The sequence below is a fragment of the Lissotriton helveticus genome, chromosome 11 (genome assembly GCF_964261635.1).
Source record: "Lissotriton helveticus chromosome 11, aLisHel1.1, whole genome shotgun sequence".
NCBI classification, from domain to species: Eukaryota; Metazoa; Chordata; class Amphibia; order Caudata; family Salamandridae; genus Lissotriton; species Lissotriton helveticus.
The window spans coordinates 1,062,571,406-1,062,596,291 of record NC_136072.1 but is presented as its reverse complement, the minus strand read 5'-3'; the positions used below and the strand labels follow the sequence as shown (position 1 = coordinate 1,062,596,291).

The 24,886-nt window shown below is 45.4% G+C and overlaps 1 protein-coding gene across 2 annotated transcripts in view; it reads left to right on the top strand.

Moving 5' to 3' along the window:
- Positions 1-24,886, top strand: part of MPHOSPH9 (M-phase phosphoprotein 9) — a 584,582-nt gene that overhangs the window by 410,823 nt on the left and 148,873 nt on the right. Inside the window, exons 15-17 of one of the 2 annotated variants that reach the window (XM_078667592.1) lie at positions 6,352-6,416; positions 14,432-14,533; positions 18,342-18,476. In XM_078667592.1, coding sequence (XP_078523718.1) covers positions 6,352-6,416; positions 14,432-14,533; positions 18,342-18,476 — 302 coding nt within the window. Of the gene's footprint in view, positions 1-6,351; positions 6,417-14,431; positions 14,534-18,338; positions 18,477-24,886 lie in introns of both variants that reach the window. The other variant, XM_078667591.1, reaches the window with a different exon arrangement.

Genomic DNA, 24,886 nt, shown 5'->3' with positions numbered 1-24,886 from the left:
TGCTGGCTGAAACGTGCATCCTTCACGACTTTACCAATATGGCGGTTGGAATCTGCACACCCACGGAGATAGGTACACGATGGGTGTGCGACCAATTTTTTTCAGAAAATAAATATATATAGTAATATTTAATAAAACAGAAGACATTATATTATTTTAATAACAAACAAAAGAAATACATAAATATTTTTAGGATATTAAAGTTACAAAATATCTCTAAAAAAATGCAACATTTCTGAAAAAAACCAAAGGTTTAATGCACACTATAATTCGAAATTCGTTTTTAAAAAACCTTTGAAATTCACTGAAAAAAACCATAGGTTTCAGGCACGGTATAGTTAGAAATTAGAATTTCAAAAACCTTAGAAATTCACTTAAAACAACATAGGTTTCAGGTACATTATAATTAATTGGACATTTCTCTCATACTAAACCATTGAAACTCCCCTGTACTAGTTAGTTCAGCTAACTATAACTCGCGTTCCCGCAATGCACTGCTGATGACGTCACATATTACATCATTCATGTCATGGTCAGTGACATCACTGATGACATCATCCATGTGAAAATCTGATCCACCTCCTCACACTCTAAAATATAACCTTTGAAATACCCACTGTAAAATACAGACTAACATTGTCGAAACCATCGACACACCAATACCAGTTACTACATACGCACTCACTAATTCCTAGGTCTACACACACATCCACTCATTCACCCATACAATCACTCATACATGCAGTCACTCATCAATACAACACTATCATAAGCACTCATACACCTATACAGACACTCATACACCACCACTCATCCAGAGTTACTCACACACCTAGTCAGTCATGCAAAGAATCAATCACATTTCCATTTACTGACCTATACAGTTATACACACATCACTTATTCAACCAGAAACAAATGCATACGTACTCTCTTCTACAATCACTGATAAAAGTACACCCTCATCCATACAGCCACTCTCACAATCACTGACTCTCACTTATAGTCATTTATATACTTCAACTTTCGCATACACTGCCTTTTACATATGTAGTTACTTGGACATGTAACATTGAGATATCCTTTCACTCACCAACACACGCTCACCCAACCATACAGCTGTTTCCACATGCACTCTTGATCCCATTCACTCAGTGAATCAACCACTCAAGCATCTATGCACAGTCACACACCTCCCACCCACACTCAGGCACCCATATAAATTCTCAGGCAACCAATCAATAACCCATATATACACTCATGTAGCTACTGACCAACCCATGCAGCAGCTTATACAACAACAGAACAGACCGACTAATACAGACTTTCACACAGTTTAGTCACTAACCCATGCATTCAGTATGACACATGTAATCCCTCACTTAAACAGTCAGTCATGCAGTAACTAAATCCTCCATTCAGACACTTATACACCCACTCATTCTTCAATACACATTGGTGTGTGTGTGTATGTATGTATGTGTGTATATATATATATATATATATATATATATATATATATATATATATATATATATATATTTTTTTTTTTTTTTTACAATACAAATTTAAACTTTAAAGAAAAACAGTCACTGGACTGGATGATGTCTTCAGTGATGTCACTGACCATGTCATGAATGATGGAATATGTGACGTCATCAGCAGTGCATTGCGGGGGTGAGTTAGCTGAACTAACTATAACAAGGGAATTTCTATGGTTTTGTAAAAGGGAAATGTCCAACTAACTAGAACGTCCCTGAAACCTATGTTTTTTTCAGTGATATATATATATATATATATATATATATATATGTGTGTAATGAATTGGAAAGGCATGCCTGGTGATGTCATACATTTATTTGTTGAAAGCTTTGTCTAATATGAATTTATCTTTTTCTGATTGGCTGTCTATGATTATTTGCAAATATATAACCAGACTGGGTAACTTCAGCATTTATTGAGGTACTAGATGACTCTGAACCGAGGAACTCAAATTCATGTTTGTGTTTATATTGCTGGATACTGAAAAACATTTGACGGGTTCATATGGGAATGTCACTTTCAGCTTCGGCAGTGATGTATTTTACTCTGATTAATTAGTTAAATCTATTTGTGAGGGTGTCCGTTATAATCGTTATAATTGTTTTACACATGGATGAACTGTTAGGAGATTTGAGATAGAGTGGGCAACACCACAGGGCTGTCGCCAATACTATTTACAATATTTTTCCAGCATTACCTAGAAGAATATTGTGGGGTTTGGGACAGCCTGTGGCCCCCTGGTGAACAGCATCACTGGGCTGCTGTTTACTTAACTGAGCACTAACATTTAGAAGGATGTTAAAAGAAATTTGTATTTTATATACCTGGTAACTGAAGACAATGAAAAGAAGCACAGAAGGTCTTGCAACATATATCTTTAGGCTCACCTTTGTTTAAAGACATTGTGCCCCAACCATGTAAAAATATGATAAAGTGTCTTCAGAATTCAAAAAGAGTGTTTCTCCATTGTGTGGGTGTGTCTCACATTAGTATATCAGATATCACCTCGTTGTATGGCATTTTTTAGAAGCTATAGTTTTCAAACATGAACATAAAAACATTAACTTCTGACCACATTGCCAATAGGGAACCAAAAGGAAGTTAATTGTCATATGCACCCTCTGTGTGACCTAGGTGGTCATTATATATGCAAAACCGTTATAGGTTATTAAGTAAAATAGAAGAGCAGTTTCTGTACACCACACATCCTTAACTCATGTGTTTCTAGGTGCCATCATGTGATACTAAATAAAAAGTTAAAATAAAAATTTGCCTAGGGTCACACAATTTGTGTTGACTTAGTGACTATGATTCATCTCAGGTTTTATAGTTTCACATTGTGCAATTCAGCCACTAGATGGGTATTTCTCCCTCTCATTTCAACATCATCAAAATTTCGTGCTCTGTCTTTAATTCTTGGCACAGGAGTTTCTTGGGTGGCAGACAGAAGGCACTGGTAAGCTCGTCTCTTTTTGGAATTGAAGATCCAAGAGAACTTCAAGCGGAGCCAGGCATCTGGCTCAAACGTGGAGTGACTTGTCCAGTGTTATCTCAGATGTTGCAATGGACATGCTTTGGCCATGATGAAACAATATGTAGCAAGAGTACCAACTCCAGACACCAAAGCTCTTTGTTTCAAGGTCCATAACTTTCTCACTGCACCCCTTTGTAGTGAGTGGACTATGAGACTGGGTATTCTTCCCGCTGATTGCTCAGTTTACAGTCCTGTTTTATTATTACATACTTACTACCAGCGTTTAGTTTAATTTAAGTCCTTCCTATATCCGTAAATAAAAAAGCTGTAAAATGTTAGTTATTGTCCAAGAGTGCACAATTTGTCACAAGGGGAAGCTGGGATAATTAAACAATATGCCTACTGATTCCATAGTTTCTAATATACCCTCAAGGCCGTATCCATGGAAGAAAAGAAAAAAAATCTTCAGGCAACAGAACAAGGGTAAAGACCGCGGAGTAGCACTGAGTTGAGGCCTGCAGATCCAACATAGTAGGTCTTTCATACCAGCCAGAGAGAAACTCCATAAACAGTCAAATGGTTGTTAATCTATCTTTATTACCTTTTCTTTTATTGTTTTACCAAAGGCAGAAACATTTTGACTGAAGATGTGGGTTGAATTAAACCCCATTTTCGTTTTTAGTTTCTTCCAATTGGGGACAACAATAAACAACAATAAACTTTTTCAAGTACGCCAGGAGGTATTTTAACCTTTTTACTCCCATCTTCTCACTACACCCATATCTGACACCTATTTGGACCCCGCATACCTCAAGAGCTCCTCTCGGCTAATCATTGAATCCCACACTATTATCCTTTGTGATTTTGGTGTGAGGAGGGGGCATACGATGAAGTATGCAATATTACGGTGATTGAGGGCTTTAATCATCTAACGTATAGGGCTGACAAAAGGAATATTTACATTTTCAGTTCTCCTCAATATCTTGGCGATTTCTAACCGTTAGCACACATTGTGTCCCAATTAATATTGGAGGTTGTGAATTTGTTTTTTTTTCCTTGTGCATTTCCCTATTATGATGTTGGAGATTTTTGTATTGCCAAAGAGAACATGTGTACCTTTTACATGTTTGGCGAACATCAAGATGCTGCCACTACTTCACTTTCTACAGGAACTGCTACCCTTTCATCTAGACGTAAGTAAAGGAGATGGAAGGAAAAATTGCCAGCTGTCCCATCCACCCACTTCTAGTACCCCAACCCACCTCATTTAGAATGCTATCAATGGCAGTTTTCATAGCAGCAGAGCCACCATCAACACAGCTGGAAGGAGAGCCCTCTTGGTGAACCCAAGAGCAGCATCGGAGAATCCCCCTTCTTAGGGTGGCACCTCCTGTGCCTTTCCAACAACGATTTGTGACCACGGCGGTTCCAGAAATTAAAAGTTTACAATTTTCATGTGCACCTCGAAAAAAATTGCAGGGCATGGGTAGTTAGGCATGATGGACTTTCCAACAAAGCGTTTGCTCCTCAAATTGGCTCCTGCCATGGAAGTGGGAGACGCTCCAGGGACAATGTTCTCATTTTGTCCGGACAACTCTGGATGCAGCAGGCAGAAGTTGGCCTGGACTCCACAGCCATACATGACTTGCAAGGAATCTACTTAGCCTTTCAGTTGGACAGAGATTTAAGCATGTGTTCCTAGAGAGGTGACACAGGGTTTACAAAGACATGTCCTATTGTATTAAAGGAAGCAAAACTGTCCTTTTTCTTTTCATTAAATGAGGAGAGACACCTACTTAACATCTATGCCAGATTAATAGTGGGCCTCGAGTAAAGGGGCGGGTTTACATTACCAGTGGGCTCGAAGGCAGACTGAAGTTACTAAACTAACGAAAAACCACGGTGGACTGGTGGAGGGTCACACTTCAGACTTGCAACAAGGAAGGGGAACAGGAAGAAAACTATTGATGGCTTGAAAGAGGCACTAGGCTATCATTTAGCTTTGTAGATGGGGAGGGGCCAGGTTAGCGTTGTACTGAATGAGGAAAGATGGATATCAGACTACCTTTTGCCCATAAGCGGGTCTTCACCCCCATGAACTGAGGGAGTGTGGAAGCAGACTAAAGATATGCTAGAAGGGAAAGAGGGAAAGATCAGACTACCACTAAACTGTAAGGGAACCAGGACGGATTACTGATGTCTCCTGAGAGAGTAACTGTCTGAAAGGCAAGAAGCCAGGAAAGAGAGTTGGAAAGGTGAGAACTGAGAATGGGCAATGGGCTTCCTAGAAGCCTCCCCACTGTGTTACACTACCTACTTAGGGGCTCATTACGAATGGTGGGCGGAAAGCTTTCTCTCAACAGTCTGAATCGGAGCCCTTCTGACTGACTCGGTCGGTTTACATTCCGACTGCTCGATTCTGACGTGCGCAGTCGGAATGTAAACCATCCGGTCATTGCGACTCAGTTCCTAACGACTCACAGAGTATTCCTATCGCTCGGAACTACATCGTACACACCCTATGGACAGCGTTTCTGTAACCGGGATTACAATGCCAGTTTCCAACAGCCTTTCCGCATCGGCCTGTCTGACACTGAAAGGCTGTCGCCAAGTGACTTTGGGGGCCCCTGGCAGGACCCCCTTGCCCCCGCAGCCCACGGTTCTTGGTCGAGGCGGTACTTAAGAGATCCCACTGTAAAACCCTGCCTGCACGGTGTGGCAGGCACCATGGCGTGCCTGCGACAGGGTGCAGTGTTTTCTGAACACACCCCATTTCCCCATAGGAGCCTGTGTTATGGCCAGTTGTCGGGTGTAACACAAGCTCCCATAGGGAACAATTGGACTCTGACCAAACAGTGTTTGGGCGTATCGCAATCCGGCAGTCGGAAACGCCGACCGCAAGTCGGTCGTCCCGAATCTGAGTCGGTGTCCGGTGGAGGCTTTCTGCCCACCATCGAAATGAGCCCCATAGTGGTGAAACATTGTTGAAGCTTTGCAGCTTTGACTGTTTTTACTGAGGCAGAAACATTTTAGAAAAAAACCTTAATGAAAAAATGAATTGTGGAAAACAAATGATTACATTTTATTTACCCATGCTAGGAACTTGGCGGGTGCAGAATATACTATTTGTACTGCTAATTGTGTCAAGACTTGGTAGCTCTATCTGACCAAAAAGCGAGTAGGAACATGAAGCAAGTAAATTTGTGCTCTGCATGCTGTAAGAAAAAAAATACTTTTAATATGTGCGGACAACAAAATCTTTGTTTTTTAGTATTAGAATAATTCTTATTTTTTCCATACTTGATTATTTTTGGGTTTTTGTGCTTACCTTGTTAGGATACATTGAGCGCCACTGAGACCAAACAAACTGAGGCAAACCGAGAAATTTCAGAACTAAAAAGGTAAAAAAGGAAAACACTTCATTGTGAAATAATGTTTATATCCATGCTGATGATTGATTCTATATGTCTTTGATCTAGCCTTTTGACATTGTTACATTTCAGTTCAGACTTCTCAACAGTTCCTTAGATTTCACATCATAGATATTTGTGTGTTGTGACATTGGAGAGGCTTGTGATCTCATTATAATCCTGACTTGTAATGGGCGGTGGGGAGAACAAAATATCACCATCTAATGTCAACAGATGCAGCTGACTAATAATTATTGCTTTTGCATTACATTGGTTGAAAAAGGTCCCCTTGGTAGGTCTGGTTAGTACTTGTAAGGGTATATACACCTAAATGTTTTGTAAAAAACTGTTGTAGCTGACTTTCCTTCAACAGTGGATTCAATTTTTAGCAGAGCCGTGATCCATAAGCAGGAGACCAGAAAGAATGCTGCCTCTGGGATGCTTGGTGCACCTCTGGATGAGGTTGCAGCACCGCACATTTCTGGTTTTCCTCTTTCTCATCACATTCAGTGTGGATCTGTGTGGCAGCCCTGGAATGAGCCAGCTCTTAACACTCAACTCCGGTTGACTGAGCTATGTCTTGTCTCACAAGCAGGTGAGACTCTGGTAAAGGAACTGTGTTCTGGTTCTGTTGTGACCAAGCTTGGAAGACCCATGTTTCTCAATCCATGTGGCTTGTGGAAGTCCATGAAAAGTAAACGCCAGGAACTCCCTACTTTAATGTTCAGCAAGGGCCAGCCTACACCTACACTCCCAAATCGTGTGCTGCCGATCGTCCCTGTACACAGATCTCATTTGTGAATCACGAACTGGGTGGCGCCCAGGGGCATATTTATGGTTTATATCTTTATATCTTTTTATTCATTTTAGTCAATAACATATGATCACTCTCATCCAAAAGCCAGGTGAGGCTTATAAACAGGGAGATGAAACATGAGTTGTGGAGGGGAGGGAATGCTGAGGGAAGGGGAGGCAACCATTAGAGAGGAGATGGTTAGAATATGTAGGGGTAGACAAATCCAGAAAAGGGTTGGTCTCTATCTCACAGGTGCCATCCCAGTAGATTGCTACAAATCTTCCAACTTGGCAAAGTGTGCTACAGATTAGCAATAGGTTCCCCTAATCTTGGTGGTCTTGCGCAGGTGCTGACCTCTTTAATCTAAGAACCTGGTCGTATTTGGATTCCTCCCTTATTGGCTCCTGCCCGGAGAGTCATACGCTCTCTTTTTTTCCTCCTCTATCCCCTCAATCATCACTTGATCTATTGCTCAAACTAAAGTCAGGTTCCCCATCGGATCCCTGTCCAGCAAAGATCCTGGCCAAGCTGGCGAATGTGATAAACCCCATTATCAATCCTCTTCTCAATGCCTCTCTTGAAACGGGCACAGTTCCCAGTGCATGGAAAAGGGCTCACATTCTTCCTCTATTAAAAAAGCCTAATTTGGACCCCCTAGATCACTCTAATTACAGACCGATCTCGCTGCTTCCCGCTTTTGCTAAAATTGTGGAAAAGCATGTTCACACCACACTCTCGAGCTACCTTGAAACCGGTGACATTCTTCATTGCACTCAATCGGGTTTTCGCTCCAACCTGAGCACCGAAACTGCACTGCTGGAAGTCACAGAGTCAATAAAGGAGGTTCTGGACAATGGAGGGAAGGCAATGCTGGTCCTGCTTGACTTATCGGCGGCCTTTGATACCGTCCCTCACGGGCGTCTTCTTTCAAGACTCCAGGAGATTGGACTGAGAGGGACGGTATTCAATTGGTTCATGTCCTTCCTGTCTGATCGCCATCAATCGATATGGGCCCCTCCTTTCACTGCCACCATACCCCCGTTGAACGTGGGAGTGCCTATGGGGTCGGTGCTGAGCCCCACGCTTTTTAATATTTATTTATCTCCTTTAGCCGATCTGGTTGAATCTTTCGGCGCCCGGATTGTGTCTTATGCTGACGACACTCAGCTCCTGTTCACCTGCGATAAGAACATCGATTTCGCAGGCGACTCCATTAGGAGCTGCCTTGAGGCCGTCTTTTCTTGGTTTCAAGTTAATCAGCTGAGATGCAACTCGGACAAATCTGAGATCCTTTTTTTTGGTTGCCCCCCTGACGCTCTTTTGAAATCTTGGTGGCCTTCTAATATGTACCCCCCTGCCTCAGCAGCACCTCTGGCTAAGAATCTGGGTGTGAAAATCGATAATGGCTTAACCCTCAAACCCCAGATTCTTAATGTAGTTGGTCAGTGTTTTGGTCTGCTACGAACTCTTAGGAAATTTCTTTCCTTTCTTTCCCACAGCCACAGGAGGATTACGGTACAGGCTCTGATCGGTTCCAGGTTGGATTGTGCCAACGTTCTATACCTGGGCCTTCCGGAATACCTTCTCACCCGCCTCCAATCAGTACAGAATGCGGCGGCACGGGTCATTTATGGCCTTAGCCGTACAGCCCATACTTCGGCTCTTCTAAACTCGCTCCATTGGCTGCCGGTGCGGAAACGTATTCACTTTAAAACTCTGATCATGGCCTTCAAATCTCTACACGGCATTGGTGCCGAGTATCTAAGGAAAACAGTACGATTCTATTTTCCTTCCAGATCTCTCTGATCCGCCTCGCAAGCACTGGCCATCGTGCCTGTAACCAAACGAGCACGCATTGGAGGTCGTTCTTATAGACAGCTGGCCCCTCAACTCTGGAATAACCTTCCTTTGGCCCTCAGGAAACTTGACAACCTGTTGTCTTTCAGGAAGGGGCTTAAGACCTGGTTATTCGGACAATAGTTTGCATGTGTCTCCCTGCATGCCTCTCGGCTGATCTGTATAGCGCCGGGACACTCTGTCCGAGTAGCTGGGCGCTCTATAAGCCACCCAATAACATAACATAACATTTGGGACATGAGAGCTTCTAAAATTCTAATGATAGAAATTGAAGACAGGGGCCATGCATTTTATCAAATTGCGGCACCTTGTTGTCTAGTGAGGCCATGAGTACTTCCATTCCGTGGTGTTACAGTGTCTGTGTAGCCAGACTTCATGTTGCGTTAGTGTGTTGGTGCCCTACATGGAGGTAATAGCCTGTTTGGCAGCACACAAAGTCATAGAGATAGCTCTCCCCTTATTGGAGTAGAGCGGGTAAGTCCAGGCGTTTGGGAGGCCTAACAGGACATAACTGGGAAAGGAGGAATGTTTGCATTAAAGAACTCATTGACTTCTTACAGAACTGCCTCCCAGTTCCTTTTGAGTTCGGGACAGCCCTATTGGAGATGTATCAAATTACCTGATTGGCCACAATTGTGCCAGCTGTCCTCTGAGCTTGTATGTTTCCTATATAGCCCATTATCGTTTTCCTTATGTTAGCCTAACTATGCACACTGTAAGCCACTTTTGCTTTGCACACGTTACCAAATTTCAAGCTTGTTTTTGTGCCACATTGTATATTCACAAATAGTCAGCACAAATTTTTTGTTCTTTTTCTGGGATTTAGTCTGAACAGTTCTGGGATTTAGTCTGAACAGTCTAGGCAAGGTTAAATAACATGGCTCCTTTTTATTCTCTGTGGTTCAAACACTAGCACCTAGACAGAATATAGAAAACACGTTTTGTCATGTATCCCGGGACATGTAGTTTTGGATAGGACACAGAATAGACTTGCAGACAGAGCAAAGGTCCTGAGACGTGAGGACTGAGTCGGTTGGGATGTAGAACAACTATCAATGTATACTAAGGTATGGTATCCGCCACTAAACCTGCTCGATGGGATCCTGAAGCTGCCCCAGCCAATGCACACTGGGACTGGTCCAGCATTGATAAGGTCCCAGAGAGAGGCTGCGACCAGATGCTGTGCTAAATGTGGCCTGTCACCACTGCTGCGGACAGAGTAGGGCCAGTTACATGGGCGAAGGGGCCAGCAGCAACGCGAAAGGCAGCGCCTCAGTCTGAGCACCCGGAACTCACAGTGTGTCTCTGTTCCCGGCCTCTACAGATGTGGGGCGCTACAGCCGATCTCCTGTACAGTCCACGGTACAAGAGGGCTCAGTGTTGCACCCTCTGCCACCACCGTTTCCAACTGCCCATGCATAGAGCCCTAACGTGTCTTTCAGGCACCGGATGGTGTTGAGATTCACAGCCGCCTCACCACTCACTCCCTCAGCGGTCGCCATCTTGAGAAGCCCCCACAGTGTCGCCCTTGCTCAGGAACCAGCAATTCTGTGTCTGGATGGTGTGAATGGGAGCCCCGCATCCAGGGCTTCCCCGCTGTTGATTGCAGGCCTCCGGGGGTAAGGAGGTTGGCCCAGGGCACGGGCGCACAGGAACAGGCGACACAGCTCAGCAAAAATGCTCCTACCTGGTGTCATCTGGCCATGCCCCCTAGCCCACAGACATTTTTGAGGAGCAGTCTGCTCCTCATCCATGTACATAGTGCACATCAGTCCATGTTATTCCAAGTAGTTGTGATAATGTGTCTATAGCATTTTGCCCATTCGGCAACATCCATTACTGTGTCCCGGTAAAGAAATATCGTACATAATCTTCAACAATGTCTGCACAAGAATAAATAGCTCAATAATTTGCTTATGTTTATCTAGCTCACCTTTTTCCAATTGCACACATTCCTTATGAATTATGGTGGATAAGGAGGAGATAGAAATTCCATTTAACCTAGGGGATTTTTGTTGGAAATAGTTTTTTTTTTTTTTTTGTAAACCTTTATTGGTATAGACAGGATATACAAATCTGGGCCTACAACCAAACTGGCCGGCCATAATACGTGACAGCAGTCAAGAAGTCCAGAATGGAGTTACAGAATCAATCATAGAGAAACGTAAGCAATACAATCTTAAAAAGGGGGGGGGGGGGAGAGAGGATCCAAACGGCCAGGAAACAGGAGCAAAGAAGGTTATTTTTTATAATAGGGCGATAAGGAGTATGACAGGCTCGGCGACAATATAGAAGAATCCGGATTCCCAAATTAAACCATCGGTAACAGAACGGCTAAAGGGCAGCCATGCAGGAATGTCAGCACTGTTTATATCAGTATAAAAACAGGGCCGTGGACACAAGTCAGTAGATAATTAAGAACAACTTTGCATCCCCACCACCCAGTAGCACATCGGAAACAGAACAAAGGGGCCGGAATAGCGACAACACCAAGACTAACCCGTCATACTAACCTTGGGAGAGAAGGAAAAAGGGAGGGAGGGGGGGGGGGGGAAAGAGGAAAGAAGAGAGGGAAAGGAAAACACAAACTGAAAGAGAAGACTGCCGCGCCTAAACAAGCGCCCCGTAGCAAGGAACACATAAAAGAGCAACAATATCAACAACGAGAAGGGCATGGGAGTCTCAATGGAAAGCAGCAAAAATACAAAAAGAAGAACAGCGACATTACAGACCCCACCCCAATCATACCACGGAAGGCAAGGACAGACGCGGCACTCCAATAAAGAGATACAAAAGGGCCATAGAACTGAGGAAAATAAAACATCAAATAGGACCCAACCCACCCATCCCACCCAGCACCCCTGCAGAAGGCTACGGCCTACCCTCCAAACAGCGCGCCTGTTGCCCTAAACCAGAACCCGAAATGTAGTAGAGACAAGAGAAAGGAAGAATATAGAGACAAAAAAGGGACATCAAAACAAAGGAAATAAATGGGAGGGAGGAGCAAAAGGGCAGAAACAAATACGGTCGGCTACAGCCCTCCACCCAACCATACGATCATATTACATGTGAACCAGAACGACACAATCTCGAGCGCCAAAAAAACGTACGGGGGGGTCTCCCACAGCACAATAATTATGAGCTACGTCGCCACAGATCCGTACATCAATAAACCACCGGGAGCCGTGCATCTCACCCCAGTCCCTTCCTAACCACAGTTACCACCCACCACAGGACAGTGTGAGGTAAACAACACGATGCGAGGCAAGCACACAATTGAAAGAGAGTATGAGCAAAACGTAGGCCAGGGAGGGCAATCAATAAGCAAGCGGGCAAAAGTTCAAATAGGCAGTTCAAATGTCTCAGCAATAGCAACAAGGACAATAATAGACAGGAGTTCAGTCTCGCCGTTAGGAAAAGCGGGGATTTCCCTGCAAAATAGAAACACGACCTCATCAAGGCAACAACAGGCAGCGGTCCACCATTGGTCACAGGCACCCGGGGAGGATCGGATCCCCGCACGACATCCAAGTCCCCAAACTCCAAACATTGAAGAGCAGGAGGTTCCAAATCCACCGGCCAGCGGACCCGTCGATGGATAGCGACAGTACCCCTCGCAGCAACCTGGGGAGGCGAGGCGGTGGCATCACTGAGGCAAGAGGGGACCATGAAGGAGCGTTCACCCAAGATGGCGGTGGAACGAATCGAGTCTTCCGGAGCACCGGGGGCCAGGGCCGCGCGTAAGGATCGTAAGGCATCAAGAACGTCTCCAATCGTAGGCTCACGCACACACGTCCAGGCCCCCGTGCATTCCAGCAACCCAAGGCCGTCATCACGAGGAGACCCACAGCACAGGTCGTCGGTAGCCATTTTGTGAATTCCGCCTCCTCACCACCCTCCGCGATTCTCGGAACAGTTCACAAATGCGGGCCTTTACAGATTTCCGGGGGGACCCAGCAATGGCAGCCTCGGTGAAAAAAGGAGATTCGCCCAAGGCGGGGGGCCGTCTGCAATATCGCTGGCGCTCCTCTCAAACAGAGTCCGAAGACGAGGGTCCAGGGTCGATGGACGGCGGGGGGACCCCTTCCCACGATTAGTTTGTTTTTTTAAAAACATTTTTTATTAAGATCATTTAAATACAAAGCTTTGTAAACGGGGTGCAATGGAATACACAATTTTGTTGGCAATTGTTAGCGGACAGTTTATTACCTTTGTTATCCACAGTATACATTTTGAATGTGTTTTCAGTCTTATCAAGTAACTTAATATTAGTGGTCTGTATATTTTTGTATTTATAGTGTATTGTCATGCTGTGTCCTGTTAAAAAATACTGTAGTTGAGTTCAACATTATGCATTGCACCGTTCCACAGTAGCAGTCTGATTTCTGCTTCAAACTTCCCAATCTACCTATCTCCACTAATGTTTAGTCAAAGCCAAATGAAGTTCCTGCACACAATCTCTGTCACACTCTACCCATTCCAGCCAGGCGAGGAGCCTCCCAGCCTTATTCCCGCCCTCATACAGCCTCCGTTTGGAGACCACAGAGGCTGCCCGGTTACTCTAGTCTACCAAATCTCTGTATTCTTCCTGCTTAAGGTGTAACTGGTGCCCCAAGCGGTCTTTTGTCTGACTGCATATCTAGTTCCAGTCTGAAAATATATCCTTCAAATTTGCAGCCAGTCCTCTCTACCCACAATGAGAAGAATGGCCTGACCCGTCAGGATCACCTTGTAGACTTCCCAGGTCGAAATACTAATCTGCTATATCCATAGTCTCCTGAAAATACAAAGTTGACTCTCTCTTATGTTGGCCGCAAGGTTTCTGCTCTTGAAGCACTATGGGTCAGTGACTAACTCCTTCCAGTCCCTCGTATTGTCCCTAAAGTTCCACACACAATGGGGAATTGTTGGCAATTACTCTGGCAAGTAGTCTGGCTCCTCGAACATGACCCATGTGCAAGTGGGGTGTAAGAAAGTAGTCTATTTGGAAAAAGTGCTATGCGCCTGAATAGGTGTATTATTTGGTCATCAAGTTTTGCTTTTGCCATATATCAGTGAGACCCAGTGCATAAACCAGCAAGGGACCTTCTCCTCCTTAACTTATTGTGGTGTTTTCCTATGATTATCATCCCTCAGAATTAAATTAAGCTGGAAATAGCTGTTCTTAGCTAAATCAAGAGCAGATCACAGATATGCAGGCGATAATGACCAAGGTAATCTAGAACTAGGTAAACAATGTATTTTGTGTTGGTACAAGAAGTGAATGGTACAAATTAAAAATATAATGAAGATATGCTTGAAAGGTTCTTACAGTAGGATTCTTAGTTTACAGATATATTTTTTTTTGCAATAGAATTAATTCAAAACTTGAAGGCCAGCTCAAACAGATGGAACATGATAACATGGCAAAACTGCGTCATATTGCAGAGGATCATATACGGATAACGAATGCAAAGTAAGTCAAATTGTGTTCCAGAATTTGTTTTACTTCTAGCAACAGGTTTGACCTCATGGAGTGATTCAACAACTATAGAAATTGGTTTGCAGTCTCTCCCTGGCCTCTGGTGTTTGCTTTTTGCCTAGTATCATGTAAAACAAAAGTTGTTTGAAAAACATTTTTCCCTTTCTGTGATTACTGTCTTTGCATGTTGTTGTTACAGTTTACAATTGCAGTTTTGACCTGCCTGGGATTACATATTTTATCACCTGTTTTGTGTTTTAAACTTGTGGTTTTTCCCTGCCCATGATTGCTTGCATTTAACGTGTTGAATTGTGGGATTTGCAGTCTAACCTCTGTAGTTTGTCCCTCTCATTCCTTGGTGACAAATCTGTTTTCCCTCCAAATTTCTCCTTTGCTCTGTGTTAAGACCTGTTTGTTAAAACAGTGCACCCCCAGCCACCATTTTGTGTTCACAAGTCAGTGAAGCCAGCCCCCCTGCCTCTCCCCCCGCCAGCAAGAGGGATATTCTACTTCAGAGGGTGCTTCTGTGAGCTGTTTAAACTGTATTTACTGGGGCCTGTGCACTTCGTTTTTTGGCCAGCAGGGGAGTAAAGTTCTATTCAAACAGTATGGTTAGATTTCGAGTTTGTGAAGCCTTTACCTGCAGGAGTCCAAAGTATGGATTGAGCCTGTCTGTCCCCTAGGAGATTCTGAACAGGAGAAGCAGCTTCCAACTCCCTGGCCAGCAAACCTTGTCGGAGGTCACTGGGACCTTATATGGTCTGCTAGTGGTTGGCACATGTGTACACTGATTGGTGGTTGTATCTGGTGTTTCCATTGGGTTAGGGTTAATGTCGTCATTGTTTGGATATTTGAGGGTTCTTATTGGTTTCTGGGTCTGTGATTCAATTATTGTAGGGTCAGGACTAGGGCTAGGGTTAGGATTTCTATTGGAAGTAGGGGCTAGGGATTCCTATGTTATTGGATGTTGGGATTAGGGTGGGACTAGGGCTAGGGTTAGACCTTTAATTGGAAGTAGCTATTTAGGGCTTCTGGTGTGATTGGTTGCTGGACTAGTTGTGGGACTAAGAGTAGGGTTAGGCTTTCTATTGGAAGTAGGGACTAGGGCTACCTGTACCATTGGCTGCTTGGACTTGGGTTGGGACCACTGGTAGGGCTAAGGCCTTTTATGGATGTAGAGATCAGGGGTTTTGAACTGATTGGGTGCTTGGACTAGGGCTAAGATTGGCTGTAATGTCCTTGTCTACTATTGGTACTAGATTTTAGGGCTAGTGTTGTGATTGGATAGCGTTAGGGCTAGGGCAAGGGTTCCCATTGGCTGAAAGGGTCCCCTGATTACTAGGGCTATAAAAGGCCAGGCTTAGGGCGTCTCAGCCCGGGTGTTGAGGCTAAGGTCGGAGAGGGCAAGGGTAGTTGCCTGTTTGAGCCTGTTAAGGGTGGAGAGGACAAGGGTAGTTGCCAGTTTGAGCCTGGTAAGGGCGGAGAGGACAAGGGTAGTTGCCTGTTTGAGCCTGGTAAGGGCTGTGAGGACAAGGGTAGTTGCCTGTTTGAGCCTGTTCGAGACTGACCGGGACCAGGGCCAGAAATGCTGCCCTTTTTCTCATTTAGCCATACCCAGCCCACACCATCCACAAACAGAGCATTGTGCATCTATGTACCTTCCATGTACTTGGATCTGTGTGTCTGTTACTTTTCTCCTGAAAAAGCATATCCAATGCACTACCCTATTTTTCATCCTGTGCCTCTATCAATATATTTATTCTAAATATACTTACTTATGTATCTATATACTTTCAATGTACTTCTGGATCTATAAATTTATCACTTCTAATTTAGCATTTCCAATGCACTGCCCATTTCTCATCCTATACTTCGCTCAATATATCTTCTAGCCCAACCTACTGACTCATCTCAAACTTCTTTTTACTACTCCTTCCAATGCACTACACTATCTCTCATCCTATACATCTATCAATATATCCTCTGCATCCACTCTCTCATTTATCTCAAACCCCATACCACTACTATGATCGCCAAAATAACCCTTCCTGGACTCTCTCCTGCTCTACCCCTCCTTGCATCATCTGACACATCTTTTTACTACACCGATCCCCTAAAACAAACCTTTGTAAACTCTCCCCTCTGACTCTTCCACTCAAAAACTCCTTGCTACTCATCCAAGAGCCTCTTCCTACTCCTAAGACCTAAAGGAAATAAAAAAAATAAAAAATCCTTCACTCTTTTACCCCTCCACTATCCTTTTCAATCAAAATTAACAGACTAACATGTTCACTTCTCAAATTCCATATTCAACTATACTAATATACTGCCCAAATAACTGAATACCATATCTACTACTCAAATTACTTCATATTTATACTATACTAATATTCAACACTAATCCTTTATGGGTTCCGGAGTGGCGTGCTACTTGCCAGAAAAGCGCTTCAACACCCATCAGGGGTAACAAGTGCTATATGAATGCAAATCTTTCTTCCCCTTTTATCCCTCCACTATCCTTCTCACTCCAAGTAACAGACTAATATGCACCACTGAAATGACCTCATATTTCACCATATTAATTCACCACTAATCCTTTATAGGCTTCCTGAATAACGTGCGTCAACAAGCGATAAATAAATACAAACCTTTGTCCTCCTCTAGCCTTCTGCTATAATTCCAAATCCAAATAACTGACTAACCTATCCACCACTTAAAATGTACTTGCATGTTTCACTATACTAATTCAACACTAATCCTCTTTGGGTACTGGAGTAGCGTTCTACCTGCCGAAAAAGAGATTCGACGCCTCGTCAGGGGTAGTAAGCGCTATATAAATGCAATTACAATTATTTGGCAGGGTAGGAATTACTGGTAGAGATGATAATATACCTCTTGTGTTTTTTTTGATGATCCCCTCTGTTTCTTAGTTTCTTGGTCTATGAGGTAGATGGTTGGAGCAATACGTGCCATGATGTCTGCCATTGCCACTCAGCCGGTTGCAAGAAATTGCTAGTGCTACCTAATCATCCCTTCGATCCTCTCTAGGATGTACAGTGTCCGCTCCTAACAACTGCCTGGCTTTAAAAACAAAGTGCATAAAAGAGGTTCTGTTGGATACGATTCGTTGTCCGTTACCAACATCGCTAGTTGCACCAATGCTTATATGATTAATTATGGGGGAAATAAATTCAAAATCTTGTTGATTTTATTTCCTCATTTGAAGTAACCATTGAAGCATTTGTGCAACTATTGATTTTGGTAATCGACAACAGATCTTATGTGACAGAACCACTTTTGTTTATGTACTATATGACAGCCAGGATCTGAGGAACACCGGGTTACTCCATTGATGCTTAATGTCTTTCAAAAATAGCAGACTATTATCCATTTTCTTAAGATGTCGGGATACTTTTCTAATTAAAATGACACCTCTTTCTTCCTCTTCATACATTCCCTCTCCCCATTTTCCCTCTTTTAGTCTTTTCTTCACTCAGTCTCTGTCCTTTACCTTACCGTCTCACTTTTGCTCACTCACTCTACCTTCCTCTCTCAATCTTCTCATTCTGTTTCCCGACCTGTTTTTCCCTATGTCTTTATCGCTCCTCTTCCTCCCCAGCTGGTTCTGTCTGTCTCTCTCGTTCACTCAATTGCACTCCCCTCAAACTCCTGGTCACTGGTTTGCCTTTCTTTAAGGTATAGTACTTACCCTACTTTTATTTTTTGAGTTATTTATGGAGTAAATGACGGTATTAATAAACGATAACCTGGTTCATACTTAACCATTTTTCTTCCTTAGCAGGTTGCGAAACACTGATGTTAGCAGACGAAAGTGGTTGGTGCCTGGCTCAGAATGTTCACCCTTTACAGGGCAGCCCTTGGAGAATGATCCGAGTATTTTGGACAACAAACTGCAGGATACCTACCTGCCAAACAGGTGAGGCCACTTGGGAAGAATTCTTAAATAGACTGTTGAAGAAAGGGGAGTTCTGCAGCTACCGCTCAAGCTCTCCGTGATTGTTACTTTAGTGGTGGGTAAATAAAGAAAAGAAAATGTTGCACTATTCTTCACACTAAATCACGCTACCAAGGTTAAAAATAATTGGTCTTTTCCACACACATTTGCGGTCAGTGGAACTGCAGCCCTTTTTTACATTTCCGATGGCCAGCTGGGATGACAGAGCCACGTTTAGCTGGCTTTCCAGGCAGGGTAGTTTGGTGCAGGGTACATTTGAAGGCCTTGGCCGGTGGGCCTAGGCATCTGAAAGCCAGACCATATACCCAGAGCCAAAGGCCGCAACCCACAAATCCGATCATCAAAGGCAATGGGAGCGGGATGTAAACCTGCCATTGGGTCTAGCCTGGTGCTGTGATTTGATGGCTGCACAGTTGGGTGAGGGCCTGAGAGAAGCTCACACCCTGCACTGAAATCTGCCTGTTATAGCTAGCTTTGCAGCAATAACTCCCACATAGTGCATTACAGAAGATCACAGATGACATCACATATGATTTCATTGATGATATGATCTACTACAAGAGCCACAATTTCAACAATGGCCATTTTTCATTATTAATGCCAATTAAATATTCTACATTTCAAATTTTTACTAATAAACATAGATCTACTGTGATTTTGCATGTACTTTGTGCTAGATGTGCAGCCCCACGACAATTGGGCATTGAGCGAATTTTTTTAAGATCAAAGACCAGTACCAGAAGCAAGAATCGTGCATGCTCAACCTCAAGATAAATAATGTGCATGGAGGGGAAATTAGAAAATGATGTTGGGAATGGCTATCCGACCCTCTACTTTTCGGATACTGATAAGGTTCTACTCAGTGCAATTATAAAATAATAAAAATATTCAGACCTAATCGCTGACTCTAGTAAGCTGGCTCTTTATATGATATATCAAAAAGTTGATCTACTGTGTAAAGAGTCCAGGGGTTCCCTTATGAGTGGACAGGGCTTGCTATGCAATCACCAAAGTGCTCTGTTAGGGGGTAGTGTGGTCGAGCAGCCTTAGCCTCAACACAGAGGAGTGCAAGACATTTGTATATACACACAATGATTGATAAATGACAACACGACTCAAGTAGGCGATCCACACCAAATTATACAAATAGCAAGTATTTCTATATATGTTTAGGCATCAGAGAAAAATCGTTCAGGTAAGTACATTTTCAAATATAAATTCTTTTCAGTTCAATAAGTGGACACTGCAATTTCTGAGTTCTACAATGTTATCCTGTGGAAGGAAGACTAAGTTCTGCAAATAGGTACAGTACATCGACTTACAGGACCGATCTCCAGGAGTTAAGGTGAGTGGTGGGCAATGTCCAAGGTAGCACCAGCAGTACCCCACCAGCGGCACAAGGGTGGCCTGGTGCATTGTGCAAATCGGCTTCGGGAGCCCAGTGTGTTTCAATGGGGACCGGTCACTGTAAAAAGAGGCTTCAGGTTCTGGCTACGAAGCCAGTCGGCAAGGAACAAGTGGGGTGTTCAAGGCTTGCGATGCTTGGAATAGTAGGGACACCTGGGGTTCTCTTCTCCATGGGCTGGGGGGTGATGAATGCAGAGGTATCTTTAGGTGACAGGGTTTCTCTTAAAAGGAGCAGTCTCGTTTGGGGGGTGTGTTATCAGAGGCTGCAGGCGGCGTTGGGGAGTCCCCGAGGGGTGAGACTATGGTCTACTCGAGCCCTGTAGGGTTCGGGAACCTTGTTAGTACCATTGGCTCACTTCAACTCTGGCCAGAGTCGACGGTTGCAATGGTTGCTTCAGGTGTCCGGATTTTGCAGTTCCGGAGGCCTCTGAGTCTACTCCTTTGGATTTCTTTAGAACACCTCTGCTTTTCACTGGAGTTCTTGAGTCTTTTTTCTAAGGCAGGCAGTCCTCCCGAGTTTCTGCAGTCACAGCTGCAGGACAAGTCGACTTTGGCGTCATTTTCGACACGGAATGAAGACAGGGCAGCAGAGTTGGTACCAGGTCAACTGCTTCTTCTCGACTTTTGCAGCTCCTCTGAGTCCTTTCCCTTCTTAGGTCATCAGGATCTCCTTCTCTGGTGCCAGGGATTCCCCTAAATACTGAATTAATTTATTGGCTTTAGGGGAGTGTAGGGTAGTGCCTAATGGGATACGGACCCTTGGGGTTACTACTCCCTCTATAGGACCACTTCCTGTGGGAAGTGGGCATAACCCTTTCCCTGAATTCCTAAGTTTTCAAATTTGTTTTATATAGCTTGAACCCGACCCGGAGGTATCAGAGTGCTTTACATGAGCACCAGTTGCATTATCTTAAGGGTGGTACTAACCTGGAGGTGGCACACTTACCTGGCTAGCTCATTTTCCCACCTGTCCAGGTGCCAAGGGGGCTCTGGACAGGGGCAGGTGGTTTCCTCTCATGTGAGAGGAGCCAGATTCCCATTCACAAAGGCGCAACTTCTTTGAAGCTTGTCGACCCAAGGTTACTAATCTGCAGGTCAGCCTGTGGGAGGGGGGTGTTTCACCCTTTTTCTGGACAGGCTTTTGTTCTGGGTCTCCTGAGAGCATAGGCTCTCATCCTAGGAGATCAGAATAGTGTCGCGGGTGGCAGGCAGGTACAAATCAGTGAGCAAGGACAACAGAGGCTGGTAGCTTTTAGGAGGGCACCTCTAATGTGCCGTCTGGGTGCATGTATTAGTAATTATGACATTACCATCATTGTGGGTTTACTAATGCGAGATGTTTGATACCAAACATCACTATTTTCAGTGAAGTCATCATGTAGATGGCAAACTCATTTTCACTAGTGTCCAGTACATGTTTTAAAATGGCTTTCCTGGTGTCTTGTACTGGCAGTAATAGGACTGACCAGCACAGGGGTATATCTGCTCATGCAGGTATGCCCTCACATGTGATATTCAGCACCTTGCCTTAGGGCTGTTAAGCCTGCTGTAGGGGTGAACTACTAATATGACATGCAGTGGTAGGGAACAGGGCACACATGAATGGGTTACATGTCGTGTTTCCTCTTTTGTCTGCACCAAGACGTGTAGCCTGTAATGGCAGTCTTGCATGTGCTTGGTGAGGGTTCCCTTAGGTTGGCACAGTTTGTTCTGCTTCGTTCTGCTTTAGCACCTCAGTCTCTAGGTACCAGAGGTACCATTTACTAGGGACTTACAGAGAATACTAAAGGTTTTGCCAGTTGGGTAAACAATTGTAAATGTTTGGGGAAAGAACACTGGTACTGGTGACCTGGTTAGGAGGAACCCAGTATACTTCTGTCAAAGGTGCATTAAATACCAGGCAATAGGTTGTGGGGTACTGCAACTAGTACCCAGCTTCCTACACTGACATGTATTTCTTGGACCACAAGTCTGAGTTTTAGGTTGTCATGATCAAAGACAGACTGACCACCACCCTTCTTCTGTTACACTCTGTCTTTCAATAAATTAACCTCCCTATGCAAGGGCCTGAGTCAGGAGTGAATTTATGTCACTAAATCTGGCACTGTACCTCTGACCTTTCTCAAAAGGGCAAAGAGAAAGTGACTGGCCTTCTATGAGAAGGAACTCTACGTTCGAGGCATGTGGGCTGCTAAATTCATATCTGTAGCATAGATCGCCGCCTAGTGTTGGGTCCGGATGATTGCACATTGTTGTCCTGGAAGAGTCTTCGAAGTATCACGAGATAGGTGGCTCCTCCCCTGGACTACAGTGCGCATGGGCATCGACTCCATCCCCAGATTGTTTTTTTCCGCCATTGGGTTCGGATGTGATTTCGACGTCTCCTGTTCGGAATCGTTATAGAACTTTTTCAAGGCCAAAAGGCCTTCTTTGCACCGTCGGTATTGTTCGCGTTCGGTCCCGTCTATGTTCCAGCTCGTGGAGTCGGATATCCGGGGGGTCGTATGACTCTTCGGTGATCGGGGCCTAGTCGACGCAGCAAGACTTCAACGGCATGGAGCGGAGTCCATTCAAGAAATGTCCCGTGTGTGGACCCAAGTACCCACACATTGACGTCCATCCTGTGTGCAACAAGTGCCTGTCGCCGGACCACGACGAGGCCAACTGTAGCCTGTTCCAGATTTCGATCGAAAAAAACGATCAAGCTTCGGCGCGTGGCGCGCCTTGAGGCCCAGCGATCGGCTCCAGCACCGGTGGACATCTTTGACGACCCCGCGGAAGACGAACAAGTGCGTCACCTGCAGATTTCCCCTACCCCGATGGAGGTCGAGTCCGAAGACGGAGCTGACGACCACAGTCTCGACATTGAAGAAATTGTCGAGAAGGTAGGGGACGACGACGAAGCATATGGGGCCATGGAAGATAGCTCGGAGGATGAGCTATGCCCCGTTCGTACTCTCACGAAGGCTCAGGTCACGGGATCGCCACGCGGCCTTACCCACGACCTTACACCTCGATCCACGGCCCCGCCTTCCGGCTCGGCTACGGACACCTCCGCGGAGCCGCCATTACAGAAAACGAAACCGAAACCCTCGGTACCGGTGAAAACAAAGATGGCCGACACGCCATCGAAACCGAAGACGTCCGCCACGGTGCCGACGCCGTCGTCTTCGGGGGCCCCCAAACAGGCGCACGCTGCAGACCAGGCTAAGGTGCCGAAGGTGGTTGCGGAGCCAAGCTCGAAGAAGCCCATCTGGTCGGAGTCTACCAAGGGAGACAAGCCGACGCCCAAGAAGACTGCCGTTCCTGCATCGGGAAAGTCTGTCGCGCCGAAGGCCAAGGGGCCCGTCGACGCGCAGTCGGTGAAGGCCGCAGAGCCGAGGTCCGGGGCCGTGACCCCTAAAGGGAAACCGATCGATCCGAAGCCATCGGCATCGACGTCTACGCTAGTGGACGGTGTAACGGACGCACCGGTCACGAGTGCTCCTCGACCGGACGACCACAAGTCGGCCACGCTCGGGTCTTCCCCAGGGGGTGGACCACGGACATCAGTCGGATCGACGAAACCGTCAGCTTCCTTTACGAAGCAGGTCGCGGACTCCCTCCAGCGCCTTAAGGTCAAGGCTTTAGCATCGGAACAGAAGACTCCTTCCGCGCCGAAGCTACAAGACGCACCGAAGACCTCATCGGCACCGCTCGTCTACACGTTGCCGCCTAAGGTGGCGCCGAAGGCCTTTGCACCGCGGTCGGTGCCCAAAGACACCGTGTCGACGTCCACTCCACCGGCTGGGTCCGTGGGTCCTCGACAACCTTTGGTTGAAGAACGGTCGGAGCATTTCATCGATGCCGACACCGGCAAACTCACGCTCTACAAGAGGAAGATTACTTCGCAACCTTTGCAGTCCTTTACAATTCCTCTGAAACGTAAAAAGCCTGCAGCAGACACCCCCGTTCTGGTGGAACAGATTCTTCCTCAGCATGGGCGGAGTGCCACACCTTCACCCTCGTACTCAGATGGGGATGGAGGGGACCAAGATGAGGAGTACAGCTTCCCTGCTCATACAGAGCCTGATGAGCAGCAGGAATCATGGATGGATACTGGTGATCAAGGGGACCAGCAGACGGTCCAGGATCCACAGGTCTTTCACGTGAAACAGTCCCCCACTGAGGACTCTGCGGCGTTTAATGCCTTAATCGAAAGGGCAGCTGCAAACCATAAGGTGGAGATGCATGCTGACCCCGTGGAAGTGGACTTCCTTTTTGACACTTTCTCTACTGCTGAAAAAACTGTCAAGACTCTCCCCATGTTGAAAGGGGTCCTTAAGCATGCGTCAGACATTTTCAAGGAACCCACAAGATCCCGGGTGGTAAACCCACGCATCGAGAAGAAATACAGACCGGCACCTGGCGACCCCACATACATACGGGGCCAGTTGCCTTTGGACTCTTTGGTGGTCTCTAATGCCCGCAAGAGGGCAAACTCCCAGACGACGGGTGAAGCTCCTCCCCCAGACAAAGAGTCAAAAGTGCTGGAGGCATCTGGGAAGAGGGTAGCAGCTCAGGCGGCCAACATATGGTGCATCTCAAACACGCAAGCTCTGTTGGCCAGATACGATAGGGCACACTACGACACCCTAGAGCAGCTGTTACAACACCTCCCAGACCAGTTTAAAGAGGTAGCTGAAATGCTTATCCAGGAGGGGAAGCTCATCTCCAACGCTGCTATAAAGTGTGCGCTAGATGTTGCAGACACAGCAGCGAGAGCGATCAACACTAGTGTGATGTTGAGGCGTCAGGCATGGCTCCGCATCTCGGGGTTCAAGCCAGAGGTACAAACTACTATCCTCAACCAACCCGTTAATCCAGACAGGTTGTTTGGCCCAGAGGTGGACACCATCCTGGAGAAGATAAAAAAGGATACCGAGACTGCCAAGTCCATGGGAGCTCTCCAGTCACAACAATTT